Here is a 17,492-nt window from a genome sequence, read left to right as displayed (position 1 = left end):
GTTTGAAGATTTGAATTTAATATGTGGGCCATTGAGATTTGAGACATTTTGGTTTTCTTGTATAAGTTTATTGGCTGTTGATTACAGGTAAGAAGAGGTGCAAATGCTGCAGAGATATATAGTTTGGCGTTTTCTTCCACTGCTCAGTGGTTAGCAGTTTCCAGTGACAAGGGTACTGTCCATGTTTTTGGCCTTAAGGTTAATCCCAATGTCCCTGAGAATGAAAACTCCCATGGGTCGTCGAGTTCAGATGCCGCCATTGCCTCACCTAGCTCGTCTCGCTCCTTCATTAAATTTAAAGGTAAATCTTTTTGCTGTTTTAATTTTTATCAACTTGAGTATTTCTTTCTATATTGATCATGTTTTAGTTTTATGATCTATTTTTTTCTCGGTTACAAAGCGAAATAGTTGTTAATACAATTAGCTGTTCTTGTTGCTCGAATGTTACTATGCGCTTGCAGGAGTGTTGCCCAAGTATTTCAATTCAGAGTGGTCAGTTGCTCGGTTTCACTTACACGAGGGCACTCAGTACACTGTTGCATTTGGTGTCGAAAAGAATACAGTCATAATTCTTGGCATGGATGGAAGGTATGATACGAGGAAGTGACAAATAATATATCTTGTCTAAGTTTTAGATGATAGATATTCTTTTAATCTATAGCTGATAATGTTATTCCTTTCTAGTATTATTGAGTTGAGGATTTGAAGAAAGACTGTGATATTTGTTATGTTGGCCGGCTATTGTGTCGTACTTTCTTATTTTAAGATTAAATGTAATATGGAAAAAGTTGAACAAAAAAAGGTAAACTTTATGTTATATGATGTTAATGATTTGCAATTGGTTATTCTGTGCAGCTTCTATAAATGCCAATTCGATCCAGCGCAAGGAGGTGAAATGACCCAGCTTGAATTTCACAACATTTTAATGTCAGAAACAGCCTTGTGAGATGAAATGAAATCCTGTAGTGTTTGACGCTTATCTTTTAGTCAGGGTTGTTCTACAGGAGTTCTCACCGTGGAATAATAGTAGAAATAGATGTGGAGTGTAATTAGTAATAGATGGGAGGCTGAAGTAATGCAGACATCATTATTGTAAATTCTGGTTTGACCTTTTTGCTTCAATTATAATATTGTGATTATATACGCTAATTTTTATATTGAAAGCTGTGGTATAGCATGCACTCACTTTCTTTACATCTTGTCATTCCTTTCAAATAACAGTTTCTTGTATCGTTATTATCCAACATGGCTCGATGCTTATCCTGCAACACACACAGTACTTTCTTTTTCAAATATATAGAAAAAAAAGGAAAAAATACCAAATGTTTGACATCTTCAATAGATGAACAAAGAACCTCTAGTTATAGGCCGTTTAAGTCTATAAAATGCTGTTTAATGAAAAACTTTTTATTTTACACAATCATATGCTTTTACCCTGGATGCATCTTCTCAAACATGGAGACCAATCAAAAGCATGATCTGCAATTGCACTTAACCATTTCATTACTGTTTCCCTTCTTTGTTTCATCAAATATAAGTATTTCATTTACAAATTTCTCATAAGGTATTGTAATCAAAATAAAATCTGTGAGAATGTATGCAATATGAATTCCATTAAAAGATATCTAAGGTTGAGTAGGAAAATGTGTAGAATATCCAAGCTCAAATATTCACAAGTCAAGCTGCAATGGTTGTAATCTGATCAAAGACAGAGCAGTATATGGACTATCATCTCAACTTGTAAATTCTATATCATGTAGCATATGAAGCCAGCTTAATTTTGTCCACAACGACAAGAGTTGAATATTGAAGGTGTTTATGTAAACTAAAACAACATCCCAAATGATTGCTCAACAGGTTGTTTTTGCAAACTAAAATAACCAACTCAACAGGAACACTGACTCGCCTACGAGTGGCTTTCTCAGCGAATGAGCAATCATTTGTAGCATCCTTCAATATCATCCCTTGTAACTATCAATATCCATCTATAAATACATATCGTAGCACAGCATCCCCCTAACAGAAGTAACAACTAACTTGGTGTTCCTTGAACACCAACTTTAGGAGAGTGAGTACTACACAAAGAGTTCACCAGTGGCATGCCTTTGGTATTCAACCTCCACAGAACTACATTGCAAGTCCTTGGTTAAATCTCTCTTTCATCATTCCCCTTACTCTCTCTTTCATCTTCCCACCTCTGCATATAAATTCGACAGCTGGACATAAGCAGTGTTATCAGGCTCCATCTCAACTAGTTTCCTAGCTGCAAACTCGCCGAATTCAAAGGCATACATCTAATGATCTCAAAAACCTCTTGCAACCAACCAGCACGTGCCAAGAGATCTAACATAAAAGCAAGGTGTTCGACATTAGGACAAAATCTATACTTTCCATCAACCTACGTATTAAAGATCAATCGAACCTTAGCCTCAAAACACTCTAAACCTCAAAATACTCTAAACCTCAAAATACTGATGCTCTGCAGGAGTACTGACTTGCACATGGTCTACTTTCTAAGTAAATGTTGGCAAACTAAATCATCAAGAGGCTTTTGAAACTAAAATTACCCGAACAATCATCCGTACCATTCTTCAGTATCACTGGACATATAACCACCAATATCCATCAAGAAATACACATTGTAGCACAGCAGCACCCTAACAGAAGTAACAACTAACTTGGTGGTGTTCCTTGAACACCAACTTTAGAGGGAGAGACAAGCATTCCATTTCAGCTTACAAGTTTCATGAAAATGCTAGGAGAGTGAGTTACGGTGCTGAGACTTCACTGGCAGACCTTCGGTGTTCAACCTCTACAGAACTACACCCTAAGTCCTTGTTCAGTTCTCTCTCTTTCATCATTCCCCTTACTCTCTCAACATCGCTCCATCTTCCTGCCTCTGCATACAGATTCGACAGTTGAACATAATAGGCAGTGTTATCTGGCTCCATCTCAACTAGTTTCCTAGCTACAAGCTCGCTGAACTCAAAGTTGCCCTGCGATTTTGAACCAATCAACAACGATCCCCACATAGCTTTTGTCGGCTCAAAAGGCATACATCTCATGATCTCAAAAGCCTCTTTCAATTGACCAGCACGTGCCAAGAGATCAACCATACAAGCATAATGTTTGACATTAGGACAAAATCCATACTTTCCATCGACCAACATACTAAATATCAATCGACCCTTATCCACCAAACCCGAATGACTGCACGCCGAAAGAATCACAACCAAAGTCACTTCATCTGCTCTAACTCCATAAACCTCCATCCTATTAAACCACAAAACAGCCTCCTCACCACTCTTAGCCAAAGCTAGCCCTTTAATAACAGCATTCCAAGTAAACACATTCTTTTCCTTCATATAACTAAAAACTCTCAACCCATCTTCCACTCTTCCACACTTCACATACATATCAACCAACGCCGTCCCCAAAATCACATCCAACTCCCACCCATTCCTCCTTACCATATCATGTATCCAAATCCCCATTTCAATAGCACCAAAGCTAGCACAAGCAGCCAAAGCATTCACCATCGTGACCCGATTCGGAACCACACCCGCATACTGCATCTGTTCAAACACAAGCAACGCATCATCATACATCCCACCAAAGCGATAACACATAATCAAAACAGTCCAAGACACAACATCTCTGTGAGGCATTTCATCAAACAGTTGTCGACAAAGTGCAACATAACCACACGAAGCGTATACATCAAGAAGAGAGTTATTAACGTAAACATCGTTAACATGACCGAGTTTCACAACATGGGTGTAGACACACTGGGATTGAACGAAGCTGCGGGTGTCGGAAAGAGACTTGAAGAGGAAAGGGAATGTGAAATTGTTGGGGAAGATGGAGTTTTTGTGCATGCGGGAGTATAAAGAGAGAGGGGTATTGGGGATGTGGGAGTGGGAGAAAGCTCTGATCAGTGAGTTGAAGATGAAAACATGGGGTTTTGGAATGAGGAGAGTGAAGAGAGGTAAAACTGAGATGAGAAGATTGTGAGATTGAGACGCAGTGATGAAGTTGTATGCGATTGTGGTGTTTGATTGAAGGTTGTGAAGAACGATTTGCGCTTGAATTTGTTTAACATGAATTTGAGAACGGCAAGAAAATTTCAGTAGTGTCACGACTCTTTCTGCGAAGCCACTCATGTCATTCATAAACACATACACATTCAGTTTCCTGCATAATTTACTTTTTCTCTGCATTTTACGTTCCTATAAAAGTCTCCCATTGGTGAACAACATTGAACACATTGGGGTAATTTTGTTTTGCAATCCAGGTTCTATTTTCATTACTTCTTTATCATTTACTTGTTTTTACTTTATGTCGCGACGTTAAAAATACTTGAGTGAAGAAACGCTTGAATGACAATGAAGTTATTATCGAAGTTTATTTTCTAAAGAGTAACGCCAATAATATCCCTGAAGAACAAAAATGAGATCATCACAACAAATTTAGGTCAGGGGTCGATTATACGCAGAGAATGTATTAACACCATGTGATGTGACATCCGTTGTAACCAACAATAACCATTTAATTTGTTTTGAAATAAATGTTAGCTAAAAATGTTTGGTTTCTTCTAATTATTAAATAACTAAAAAGGTTTTTATTAGGGTGCTTAACGAGATGTTGAATCTTGCTCCTAAATATCTCTCAATGTGATGGAAAATTCAAAGCTACGTAGTTTTTGATAGAAAAAATTTGTTTGTCGGTTGATTTTAATTATGAAAATGAGTTTAATTGCACTTGACTGAGTAAAACTCGTTTGTTGAAAATAAAAGATTTGCGCTTAGCGATAATCGTTTGTTTGAGAATTGTTTTGGTCGCGTACGGGGCGAAAAATGAGTTTGACTGATTTTGATTATTTTTAGGTGGAAGACAAATATTCATATTAGAATGGGGCACGATTCACGTTCATTTACTCGAGGATAAAAGGGTATTCAAAGGACGAAAAGATTCTGATGTCAGACGGTAAGAGCTTCCGGTGAAGTTCGCTGGTAGTGAGGGATGCCCGTGAGGAAGATCGTACAATGGGAAATTGGTGGTCGTTACATGGGTCTGTCATGGACCTGGGTTGAAATTGGGAGAAGCTAAAGGAGCAACCATTTTCGCTGCAGTTATTCGTGGAAGGTTGTTTATTCTCTTTGTTTAATCTTGCAAGGCTTCCAAGAATTGCCTTATCTGTCTTTTGAACTGATTGAGATCATTTCTTAATCTTTCTTGGCTTCACTCAAGTTTATCCATATCTCTCAAAGAGTTGTTCTGAGTTCCAAACGAGTGTTAGAGGATCTTCATGCTAACCGTACAAGGTTTGCACTTGGGGGACTAATTGTAATGCCTCGTTTCTCGTATTTTTATTTTTCATTGTATTGAAATTGTTTTTATTTAATTAGTTGTGTTTGGGTATAATTGAGGTGTGTAGAAATTAATTAGAACTTTAGTTAATTTAATTAATTAAAAATAACAGAAAATAATGGGTTTATAAGATTTGGGTGAAAAATAAGAATAATGAGAAAATAAGGGAATGGTGTGACATTAAGAATAAGTTAGGACCAAGGTGAAATAGTTAAAATATTAATACTAGGTTAAGATTAATAGATAGAGAATTGAACTATTTTGATAAGTAAGTACAATTGAAAATTAGAAGAAAAAGCTTTTGTGAGACAAAGACAAAGTCAAGGGTTGGAGAAGGAGAGAAGCCATAGCCAAAGTTAGGATTTGCTGTTGGAATTTTGAAGTAATGGGGGATTAATTCACATATGGGTGTAAATTTATGCAGAGGATAGAGAAGTTCACTTGCCTTCTTCTTCCCTTTTCCTTTATCCATTGATGAAGCTTGAGGTGAGAGATGGTTGAGCAAAGCTTTCTAACTTATAGTGCAATTGTTGTGATTTGATTATGTGTTATTATTAATGAATGTATTTTGTTCAATTGATGAGTTTTGATCTTGATTTAATGGTATATGTGATATATTTTGATAATTCACGTTAAAAATTGGATTGAGATAGATTTAGGTATAAAAAAAAGGGGCTTAGAAGTGGAATTCTCGTGAAACATTAGCAGAAAAATGTTACAGACTGATTTGATTCAAATCATGGGGTTACATTGTGAAACTTGATTCGAATCATAGCCTCATGATGGCCTCTTCCTGATTTGATTCGAAACACAAATTACATTATTCAAATCATGAAGGCAGATTTTGTTCAAAATATTATTTTCATCATAACTTGAGTTTCGTGACTCCGTTTGAAGTGCGGTTCAAAGTGTTGGAAAGCTAAAGCATGGTGATATTATTTGGTGATGTCCTAAGAGTTTAATTGTGTATGTGTGCTTATGATTAATGATGATTTAGAAAGATATTAATTTTTATGATTGCGTTCTAATGATTGATATGTTAGTGTATTCAATTTGAAATTGTAACTAATGTCGCCTTATAATTAGCATTATTATGTGGTTGTTTAATTGATGGTGTTGGTTCATAGAGGGAACTTATAATTTGCGATGACCTTATATTGAAAATAATGATGTTGATGTTATTTGTTTAGTGTTGTAACCAATTTTGAGTAACTGGTTTAATGTTGTAACTAGTTACGAGTTGTGAAGTTAGGGGTGGTGGTGATACCTTCGTGCATTGGTGTGTTGTTGCATTGCATACATCATGTATATTGGAGATAGGTGAGTCATGATCTAGTGTTGTGATCATGACGTGTCTGATCTAATGTTCTGAAATGAATGTGTAGTCTAGTTTAGAGATGTAACCTAATGAGTGAATGACCTCAGTAACATAACTCTGAACATCCAAATTTGGCACCACATGCATTGGAGTAGAGTCGAGTAGTGAATTGCATACATAAATCATATTATGTGATTGATTGTTGTGTGATTGAGTTTTCTGATGTTGAGAGTATTTGTGTGTTATTTATCCTTGTTGTACTTTGCACAGTTATTATATTTTAAATTGTATTCTCACCCCTGGTTGCTTGTTGTGTGGCTTTACACCTATGTTTGCAGATACTCAGGTAGAGACTGGGGAGCCTTAGATGTTATCACATGGAAGATGGATTGTGCCTTCTTCATTTATCATTTTTCGCATATTATCTAGTACTTGGTGTCGCTCTGATAGTATAACACTGGAATGGGTTGTTGTTTATTTTACTTTGTTGATTATTGAGTGTTATTGAACTAATTGTTTTATTTCGATTAAAGAAATTTCTATTTCGAGATCTTGAAGAGATTATATTAAACGTTTTAAATTTCTTGGTGATATGTTAAATGATGAAAAATGTTTATGTTGAGAATGTGTGACACCCTTTGGTGGAAAATATACTTTGGTTATGTTATAAAATGTGTTTGGTGGTTTTAGGGTGTTACATAGTGGTATCAGAGCAGGTTGGTCCATTCGGCCTAGGTTGTGACTAATTTGTACCCTTATGCGCGATATGTGTGAGAACACTGTCGATGCTTTTCAATTATTAACTCTAATGTTTACAATTGGTTGAACTGGTTGGGGTTCAACCACGTTAATGTTAATTTCTTTGATAAGACTGTGATGTTTCCCGAACCCGAAGAGAGTACGGATTCGAGATTTGTGTTCGTGCGTCAGATAAGAATGCCCTTGAGAGGAGAAAATTATAAGCTCATGATGTTTGCTTCCTTGAGAGTGGAGAACGAGGTTGCGAGTGTTGAGTTATCGGTTGTATGTGAGTTCCCAGATGTTTTCCATGAGGATATTAGTAATTTTCCACCAGAGAGAGAAGTTGAGTTCACCATACTCTTAGTATCTGGTACTAGTCTTATGTCGATGACACCATATCATATGCCTGCTTCAGAACTGAGTGAGTTGAAGAAACAATTAGAGGATTTTCTTGAGAAGAATTTTATTCGACCTGGTGTTTCACCATGGGTAGCCCCATTGTTGTTGGTCAAGAAGAAATATGGTAGCATGCAGTTGTGTGTTGATTATCGACAACTGAATAATGTTACTATAAAGAACAAGAATCCTCTTCCTATGTGTAACACCTCAAAATTTGCCCTCCTCTTTTGGGACTAGCTTAGCATATTACATTTCATTTTTAGGTCATTAGTCATTGCATCTTTGCATATCATGTGGCCACATTGAACCAGTCATCCTCCTAGGTCTTGATCAGAAGATAAAGAGGTTGAGATTCAAGCTGAGGGTTTCATTGAACTGATCACTAATCATCCGAGGGTTGGTGCTTCAAATTAGGGTTTCTTGATTCCTCAAGGAGATTGCTCATCATCTTGGTTGAAATGATACATTATCATCATCATGGTTTTGTCATCACCAAGAGATTCCTTATGCTTGATCAGTTCCTTGAGATTAGGGTTTTGACCTCTGGTCAACCCTAATCATCTGCATTGTGCCAATCAGGGCTTGTGAAGGAGATGAGGTTTTTAATGGATATGGGGATCATCATATGATTATATTGAGCTTATGGAAGCTAGGGTTTCATCATTGAGCCATTTCATCGGGAGATTGAGGCTCAAGATCATCAATGCATGGCCAGTTCATCTATCAGTCAGAAAAAGTCAACCAAAGGTCAACTGATGGATTTGGAGGTGGGAGAGGGTTAGAGACACTTCATTCATGTCTAAACAAGTTTCATTTGACATTTCAAACATCAAGAATGAAGAAAATAAAGTCAGATGAAAACTTTCCAAAAATAGAAAGTGGCTTGTAATTCAAAATTGCCAAAAATGAAAAGGTTTTCTCCTTGAAATTATATGTCCAAAAATGCTTCAAATGAAATTTTGTCCAACATGAAAGTTGAAGATCTTGCTCTCACCTTTCCAAAAAGTCCAAGAACATGAATTTCGCATGTGTGGTTGGCAAGTTATGGATTGATCATTGTCAAGAAAAGTTGAATTTCAAAGTTGCATAACTTTTGATTCACAAGGCCAAATGAAGTGAGACTTTTTGGAGCAAATTTCTTTTGATGTCCTCTATCCAAAACAAGCATTACATTTCATGAATTTTGCTCACACAAAAAGTCCATTTTTCAAGTGAATCAATTTGAATTTTGGTGGGAAAAAGTGATTTTGAAAAGTAAGCATGATTTTCACTCCAAACCAATTCCAATTGCATTAAAACAGAATTTGTGACTTGCTGCAAGTGGTTTTGCACTGTTCCATTGGTCATATTTGCATAAGGGCATTTTTGCCAAATTTGCATAACATGTTCAATTCACTAATCCATTTCATTTTTGCTAATCATGTTTAGCTAGTGTGATTAACAGGTGGTATAAAGCACTAATTATAACAGAATTCTGGATCAACAATTCACAATTTCAGATCCAAACTCAAAATCTCTCAAATTCTCTCAAATTCTCTCAAACCTTTTTCAACTTTTTCCATCGAATTCTTTGATTCTTTTTGCTTGCTCCTTGTTCTAATCATCATTTGCAGGCATGATGAAGATCTGTTGAAGCAAGGTTGTGCATAATTCAAGCTAGATCGCAGCTGTTGAACTTGGAACATTCACATGGCAGTTGGAATTTCAAGAAGAATTGAGCATCGCTGGGCTATTTTCTTGCTTTCATTCATCAACATAAGCACCATAGAAGTTCTGTTTCACCATTACAAGGCCAAGGAACCACGATTTCAACTCTGCACTTCAAACAAGGTTGGAATTCGACACTCTTAATTGTTGAAATTAGGCTATGCATTTGATAGATCCTTGATTGTGGAGCATGTTGAACTTTATACTTTTAATTTTCATCAAGTATTGAGCGAGATATTGTGAATTGAAGTTTGATGTTCAGATCTTTTTTCGCTCGATCTGGATTTATTAGCATGAATTAGGCTTAATTGGTTATGGATTGTTGTTGTGCTTGAGAAGACGAGTCTATTGATATATCATTTGTTAATTTCTGTGAGGTCTTGTTCTTGGTGATATGAACACGCGATGAATATGCATGAGTTCGTTAGGTTTTCGTGTCCAGAAGCAGCTTTGATCCGTTTGCCCGTGCATTTGCATGTTTTTCTTGTTTGTACGCCATGAGCCAATCACGCTGCGCCACATGTATTAGTGAAACGCGGCGTTTCACTATGGCGCGCGCTTGTTTGAATTTGGAGGAGGTTCGATCCTCAGCTCCAACACTTTTCATTTTAGGTTTTGACATTTTTCTCATTTCACTTATCATGATTCACCTTACCTTGTTTCACTTTTTTTATTTTTTCTCCACACTAAATAAATCATAACTCATTCAATATTTGTCCAAATAATATGAGATTATTTCCATGATGATCCTTGTAATCTCTAGAATTTTTTGATGATTTTTGTGGAAATTGTGCACGTGTGGATTTCTGTTTTGGCTAGGGTTTATGTGAACATGTCATTTGTTGCACCTTGTTTTCCCTTTTGATCATGAAATGATGATGCTTAATTGGAAATTCTTGAAATTTTGTATGCATAATCTAGACACCTTGAGGAGCATTTTGGTATATAGTTTGTGATTTTTGCATTCCTGGATTGAGAGATATGGCCTGATCATTAGAGGTGTGACAATTTGTGTCACACCATGTCTTACTTGACTTCCTGATTTTTTTGCCATGCCATATGAACTTGAAATGAGCTGAATTTTTGCATGTTGAATCTCCTGGATGTTAAGTTTGAATATGAATTTTCCTGGAATTTTTGAATGCATTTCCTATTTGTTTGAGAATTTCTCCTCTGTTTGACCAATTGTGAACCTTTTGTGAGTCATGATCTCATATGTTTTGTGAAATTCTTGTGGTTTATTGGATGGACTTGAAATTTGGCATGTGTATTATAGACATCTTGAAGTTTGCCATGGTTTTGGTTTCACTCATTTATCATGTTTGGTTTCTGTTTTATGATTGCTTGAAGTTGATGCATGATTTAATGCCTTGTATGAGCTTGTTTGAGTATGCTTTGGCTTGCTGAATTTAATTGACTTGCTTCCCTTGGTCCAAATGACTTGAAATTTGGCGTGTATATCATTTTATGAATTCTGTTTGACCATGAATTTTTTGGGGATTTATTGAAATGTTTGTGAGTTGATTTGAGTTGAATCATTCTGTTTGGTTCTATGAGCTTCAAATTGTATGCTTTGTACTCTTTGCTTCATGAAATGATATTGGTTGATGATAAGAATGTGAGACCACTTGGATTTGATTCTTATTTGATTGATATTGATTTTTGATAAGTTTCATGTTCTGTTTTGGTTTATTGCTCCCCATTTTGACCCTAGTCTTGTACTAGTGGTTTGTGCTCTCACATTTGAGCTTTGTTTCAGGTCAAAGAGCCCAATTGCTTATGCTTGATGATGTGCACTCAATTGGAGTTGGTTTATGACTTGTTTGTGACTAACCTTGAGTTTGTTTTGTAGGCATTGAGACTTGTGCTTAGGCCTTGTGGCTTGCACCTATGTGCATTAATGCTTGTTATCTGTTTGTGTTGTGGACTTGTAATTTTCTGTTTGACTTTTGTTTGTCTGGTATACTGATTATGTTGGATTGATTTCAGGTGCCTTAGTTGCTATAGTTCATTTTGAACTTGCTTGTGATGTTGCTTGGTTGCTTAACCAATTGAGGTAGAATTTCTTTTCTCCATGTAGTCTGGAAGACCTGGTCTGTTACTTGGCCAGGCACCTGTCTGAAGTCCTCCTTAAGAGGCGATGCCTGTGATTGTTTATTTTTGTCCCCAAGCAGGAAAAGACCTTGAATAAGGCAATTGGCAGATACAAGAGATGTGCAATCCATCTCCTGTTATTCAGTTGAGTCATCCATTTGCTCACACAACTGGTGTTGATGCATTGTGGATAGTAACCCAAGATCCTTGTACAGTTGTACAGTTGAGTCAGTGTCATAAGTGTAGAAGGGTTCCCACTTTCTGGACCCACACTTCTTTGTCTGAAGCTCTCCCTGGCCAGGGATAAGAGCTGTGAGGCACACCCCTCACTCCCATTTCATCTGGCTTCACCCTAACTCTCAATGTTAGGGTTAAGAGCTAACATCACCTGATACAGTTGGTTTGCTTTTGCAGCCTAACCTTTGTGTGAGCCCACTTTGTCTGTATGTAGTGTGTGCTATCTGTGATTGTTTGCTTTGCTATTGTCTGTGTTTAGGATAGCTTGCTCCCTGTGCAAGATAGATAGCAAACCTTAACTTAGGGATGATGTGCATGATAACATCTAGGCTCGAGTCATAGTCTCCCTAGTTGTGTCTCCCTCTGTATCTGGTTAGGCTAGTCTTTCTCCCCTGTTCAGGGGAACTACGTTGCCCTGATCCTCATACCAGATGAGGTACGTAGGCAGGAGGTCGTACGAGATCTCTCCGGGCACCCTTTTCCTTTTTGTGTGTGTTTGCTTGACAGTTGCTAGGCTCGAGTTCCCGACTCCTTAGTAACTTGTTGCTTGTTTCTTCTTGTGTGTGCTAGGAGATGGATGTAAGCCCAGCGATTGGCATTCCGTATCCTATTGTTGTGTGCTTGGAGTCCGGTATAAGTCCATCAAGTGGCATCTGGTTTCCAGTGTGGGTTTGTTTGGTCCGGAAGCTGATGTAAGTCCAGCGATTGGCATTCGGGTTCCATGTTTGCCTTTCTGTGCGTGTGTTTGTTTTGGCGTGCGTGAGCCGAACTACGGTGGCTCTGATTCTCGTTCCAGACGAGATACGTAGGCATAGGATGCGATATCCTAGCGAGCCCTTTCCCCTTTTCTCCCACCTGTGTTGTGTGTGTGTGTGATGTTTGTTTTAGCAACCTTTACCTATTTTTAGAGCGTGGATCCCGTCGAGTACGATGGATGCGTAGGGGTGCTAATACCTTCCCTTCGCATAACCGACTCCCGATCCCATTCTCTTTGGTCGCGAGACCATGTCTTTTCCAGGTTTACTTCGAGCGTTTCCTTTCCCTCTTTTGGGATAAATAACGCACGGTGACGGCTCTGTGTTGTTTTGTTTTGGCCCGCCGGTTGTTTTTCGCGGATGCGACACTATGAATGATGACCTTATGGATCAGTTGGTTTGTGCTTGCATGTTCAGTAAGATTGATTTTCGATCGGGTTATCATCAGATTCAAGTAGAGTAAGAAGATATTTTGAAGACTGCGTTTAGAACTCAGTATGGTCACTATGAGTATTCAGTGATGTCGTTCAGTGTGTCTAATGCGCCACATGTTTTCATGAAGTATATTAATATGATCCTCCATCTTTACTTGGATTAGTTTATGGTTGTGTTCATCGATGATATTTTGGTGTATTCCAAGTCAATTGAAGAACCTGCATGACATCTAAGAGTTGTGTTGCAAACTTTGCAAGAGAATGAGTTGTATGTCAAGTTATCCAAGTGTGATTTCTGGTTTTAAAAAGTGAGTTTTCTTGGTAATGTAATTTCTAATGGTGGTATATCAGTTAATCCGTCGAAGGTTGATGCCGTGTTTCAGTGGGAGAATCCTAAATATGTTACAGAGATCAGAAGTTTTATGCGTTTGATTGGTTATTACAGAAGGTTTATTAAGGGCTTTTCGAAACTGGCTTTTCCTTTGACTCAATTGACTTGAAAGGTTCAAGCTTATGTATGGAATGTTCAGTATGAAGAGAGTTTTCAAGAACAGAAGAGGAAATTGACGTCAACGCCAATTTTGATTTTGCCAAGTCCAAGTGAGTAATTTATGATTTATTGTGATGCATCTGAGATGAGTTTAGGTGGTGTTAATCAATTAAGGTAATGAGGTAAACTTGGGATTATGCGGTGTTAATCAATTTTGAAGAAATTAGAGAGGGTTTGAAAGTTGACTTGAGATTGATTGATTGGTTGGTGTTAATCAATTAAGGTAAGGAGATAGACTTCAGGATAGATGAGGATAGGATTATGGGATTTTGTGACAAAGTTTATATGTCAGATGTGTCAGAGCTTAAGAAGAGAATTCTTGAGGAAGCTCATAGGAGTAGTATGAGTATTCATCCTGGTGCTACCAAGATGTATCAAGATCTGAAGAAGATGTTTTGGTGGCGATGAATGAAGAAGAATGTTGTTGAGTTTGTATATTTGTGTTTGACTTTCCAAAAGTCAAAGATGGAGCACCAAAATTTGTCAAGATTGATAAAACTGTTGAGTATTCCTGAATGGAAGTGGGATAACATTTATATGTATTTTGTGATTGGTTTGCCGAAGAATTATAAATGAAGTGATTCAATTTGGGTTATTATGGATACATTGACTAAATCAGATCATTTTATTCCGACAAAAAATAGTTATTTGTTGCTGAAGCTTGTAGAGATTTAAATTGAGTAGATAGTTAAGTTTCATGGTATTCCTTCGAGCATTGTTACAGATATAGATCTGAGGTTCGCTTTGAGGTTCTGGGAGAGTTTGCAGGAAGCCTTGGGAGCTACGTTGCAGTTGAGTTTTGTTTATCATCTGCAGATGGACAGTTAGATAGAGAGAGGAAAATCCAGTCCTTAGAAGATTTACTGAGAGCTTGCGCGTTGGAGCAAGGAGGTAGTTGGGATACCTGCTTGCCTTTGATTGAGTTTACCTATAAAAACAATTTTCACTTTAGAGTTAGAATGGCTCATTTTGAAGCGTTGTATGGCTTCTTTCGAGAAGTAAAACACTTGAGAGGTGAAGAAATTACTTTGGCGAAGGTAGTGTGGGGAGGACTTGTTGGTAGAAACATGACGTGTGAGCTTTATCAGTCACCATTTATGTTAGTTTTATTGTCGTTTGAATGACGAAAGAAGGTGAATTACTGTGAATTTGAGTAGTAGTTTAAGCTAATTTTAGTAGATTTTTATTATATCGTGATCTACTGAGGTTTTATTGATTATGGGCTATTTTACGCGCTCGAGGTAGTGTTTTACGTGTTTACAGGTCTACAGCATTAAGAGGAAGTTGATCAGAGAAGAATCCATACAAAAATACATGAGCAGGAGAAAAAGAGAAGATTTTGTGCATCTTCTGCCCATACGCATATGAGGGGTCTCATACGGGTATGGACACCCAGGCCCATGTACCAGCATACACATAACACTAGAAAGGGGTTAAAAATCACGCCTCCCCTCATACTCGTATGGGATGGACCATACACATATGAAGCTAACCAGCCAAGGCCCTCATGTCTAGACCAAAGCCTTACATGTATGGCTCTAGTTAGGGCATATGCCATACCCTGGGTCATACGCGTATGAGTTAGTGCAAAAATGTGTCATGCATGTATAGGAGGAGGCCATACGCGTATGACACGACCCAGATCTGAAAAGCTCATATTTCACATATTTAGCCAAAAAAACACGAATTTCCAAGGGTTGAACAATTTTTTAGTACATAAAACGCATTTTGAAGGCTGAAGAATTCATGGTGGATCGAGGATTTCGTGAACTTTAAGTGATTAAATACCTATTTTCTTCCATTAATTTGTAATTTATACACTTTTTGCTTTATTTTTCTTTATTATTATGAGTAGCTAAAACCCCCAATGCTATGGGTTGTCCTTGGTTCAGATTTATGCAATAATTTTAGTTTGAACCTTGTAATAACATTGATTTGATGATATTTGATTTACTCGCAATTTGTTCTTAATGCTTTATTTCTCAAACAAATTGAGTTTGATTTGCAGTTAATATTTAGGCTGGACCGCCATTGTTAATGCCTAGTTGTGAGTAATTCATAGTAGATACCACCTAGGACTAGGGATACCCTGTGAAAACCATAATATTCTTGATTAAAATAATACTTAATTCCATCTGTAATTCACTATGGTCATAGAGATTAATTTGAATGATTAAAGGTTTTCTCACTAAGGACTTAGAAGTAAACACCCTTAAGGACCGGTAGTCAGTGTTATTGAATTAAGTTGTTACATGGTCATGCTACTTTTGTTGAAGAATTCAATCAGACACCTTCCCTAGCATGTTCACTTATAAACTCTTTTAAATCGTTTAACTGCTTTATATACTTTCTACTAGATTATATTTTCTAATTTTTTCAAACCAACAATTCAAAACCCCTAAGATTTTTGTTCAACTAAGTTAAAACAAAACTCAGTATCGATCTCAATGATTGTTTGACGATACATAGTTAATGTTTTAATTTAGTTAAACAAAATACTTAGGGGTTTCGAACTGGTGTTTGAGGAATAGAGAAAAAAATAAGTAACAATAAACAAAGCAGTTGAATGGCTTAGAGTAATATGAGTAAACATGCTAGGGAATGCATATGATAGGATTGATTTACAATTCTAACTTGACCTTGCAACAATTTAATTCATAATATTGATTACCGATTCTTATTGGTGTTTACTCCTAAGTCCTTAGTGAGTAAACCTTTAAATATTCAAATTAACTCATATGTCCATAGTGAATTATATATGAATTTAAGAAATTAAATATCAAGAACAATACAGTTTCTATAGTGTATCCCTAGACCTATGTGATATCTACTACAAAATACTCTCAATTGAGCGTAAATAATGGCGGTCCAGTCTAAATATTAACCGTAAATCAAACTTAACTTTCCTAAAAGGGAAAACATTAAGAACAAATTGAAAGTAAATAGAATATAATAATAATTGTTGTTATCACAAGGTTCAAGTATAAATCATTAACAAATCCAAATCAGGGACACCCCCTAGCATTGGGGGGTTTAGTTACTCATAATAATAAAGAAAAACATGATAAAATTCGTAAACAATATAGATCTAGAGATGAAATAAGTCTTCAATCACTCAAAGCTTATGGAAATTTTGATCCACCTTGAAAATATGAGTTTTCCAGCCTTCTACACTTGTTTCTTCTGTCAAAATTCATCCCCAAATTAGTTTAACCCTAAAAAATCACTTTCTGGCCTTAAATACTCGAAATTGAGTTTTTTTCCTGTGATTATGGGCGACCATACGTGTATAGGGCAGCTAAAACACGCATTTGAGGTGTTTTATACACGTATATGCGTATGGGGACAAACCATATATGTATGGGGGCAAACCATACGCGTATGGACAGAGAAACACGTTTTTTCAAATATGATACACGTATGAGAAAGTTGATATGCGTATGGGCATACAATTATAAATTAGCCTTTTGTGTCTTCATGAAAGTTGTAGCGTTTGATGTTATCTTTCATTTTCCGTTAGTCTCACGTCATTGTGAGTTATGAAGCTCTAGATATGATCAAAATACCACACATATATCATGATGTGAAACATGCTGAAAAATAGACTTTGTGAATCTTTCTGAAAATTCATCGCGTTCATTTTCTGACCATTTCTTTGACTTCCTCCAATCTATAAAATACATTAACCTTCCCAAAAATATCAAAGATACCAGAAATAATTAAAACACATAAAAATACAAAAATTAAAGAAACTGACATATAAGCCACTCAATCTTTATGGAAAATGCAAATAACACGCATACTTTCACCTGTTAAAATAATAATAACTATAGCATAAATGGTGACTGATCACAATCCCAAACTTAACTTGTTATTTGCCCTTAACA

The 17,492-nt window shown here is 36.7% G+C and overlaps 2 protein-coding genes across 4 annotated transcripts in view; one reads left to right on the top strand and one right to left on the bottom strand.

Moving 5' to 3' along the window:
- The window catches only part of LOC127132693 (autophagy-related protein 18a), a 60,852-nt gene extending 59,658 nt beyond the window's left edge, over positions 1 to 1,194 (top strand). For 2 of the 3 annotated variants that reach the window (XM_051061658.1, XM_051061659.1), the window contains exon 4: positions 856 to 1,194. In XM_051061658.1, coding sequence (XP_050917615.1) covers positions 856 to 946 — 91 coding nt within the window. In that variant the 3' untranslated portion in view covers positions 947 to 1,194. Of the gene's footprint in view, positions 1 to 87; positions 302 to 461; positions 589 to 855 lie in introns of all 3 variants that reach the window. The other variant, XM_051061657.1, reaches the window with a different exon arrangement.
- Positions 1,195 to 1,594: 400 nt separating this feature from the next.
- On the bottom strand, positions 1,595 to 4,295 carry LOC127132692 (pentatricopeptide repeat-containing protein At5g06540). The gene has a single exon (XM_051061656.1). The coding sequence runs from the start codon at positions 4,218 to 4,220 to the stop codon at positions 2,769 to 2,771; it is 1,452 nt and encodes a 483-aa protein (XP_050917613.1). The 5' UTR covers positions 4,221 to 4,295; the 3' UTR covers positions 1,595 to 2,768.
- Positions 4,296 to 17,492: the final 13,197 nt, after the last annotated feature.

Source organism: Lathyrus oleraceus, chromosome 3 (genome assembly GCF_024323335.1).
Source record: "Lathyrus oleraceus cultivar Zhongwan6 chromosome 3, CAAS_Psat_ZW6_1.0, whole genome shotgun sequence".
In the NCBI taxonomy this organism is placed as follows: Eukaryota; Viridiplantae; Streptophyta; class Magnoliopsida; order Fabales; family Fabaceae; genus Lathyrus; species Lathyrus oleraceus.
This window is presented reverse-complemented; position numbering and strand designations above follow the sequence as displayed.

What these genes read in the sequence shown, in the direction of transcription:
- LOC127132692 (XM_051061656.1), bottom strand. Translation starts at nt 4,220, where the DNA reads ATGCAGAGAAAAAGTAAATTATGCAGGAAACTGAATGTGTATGTGTTT.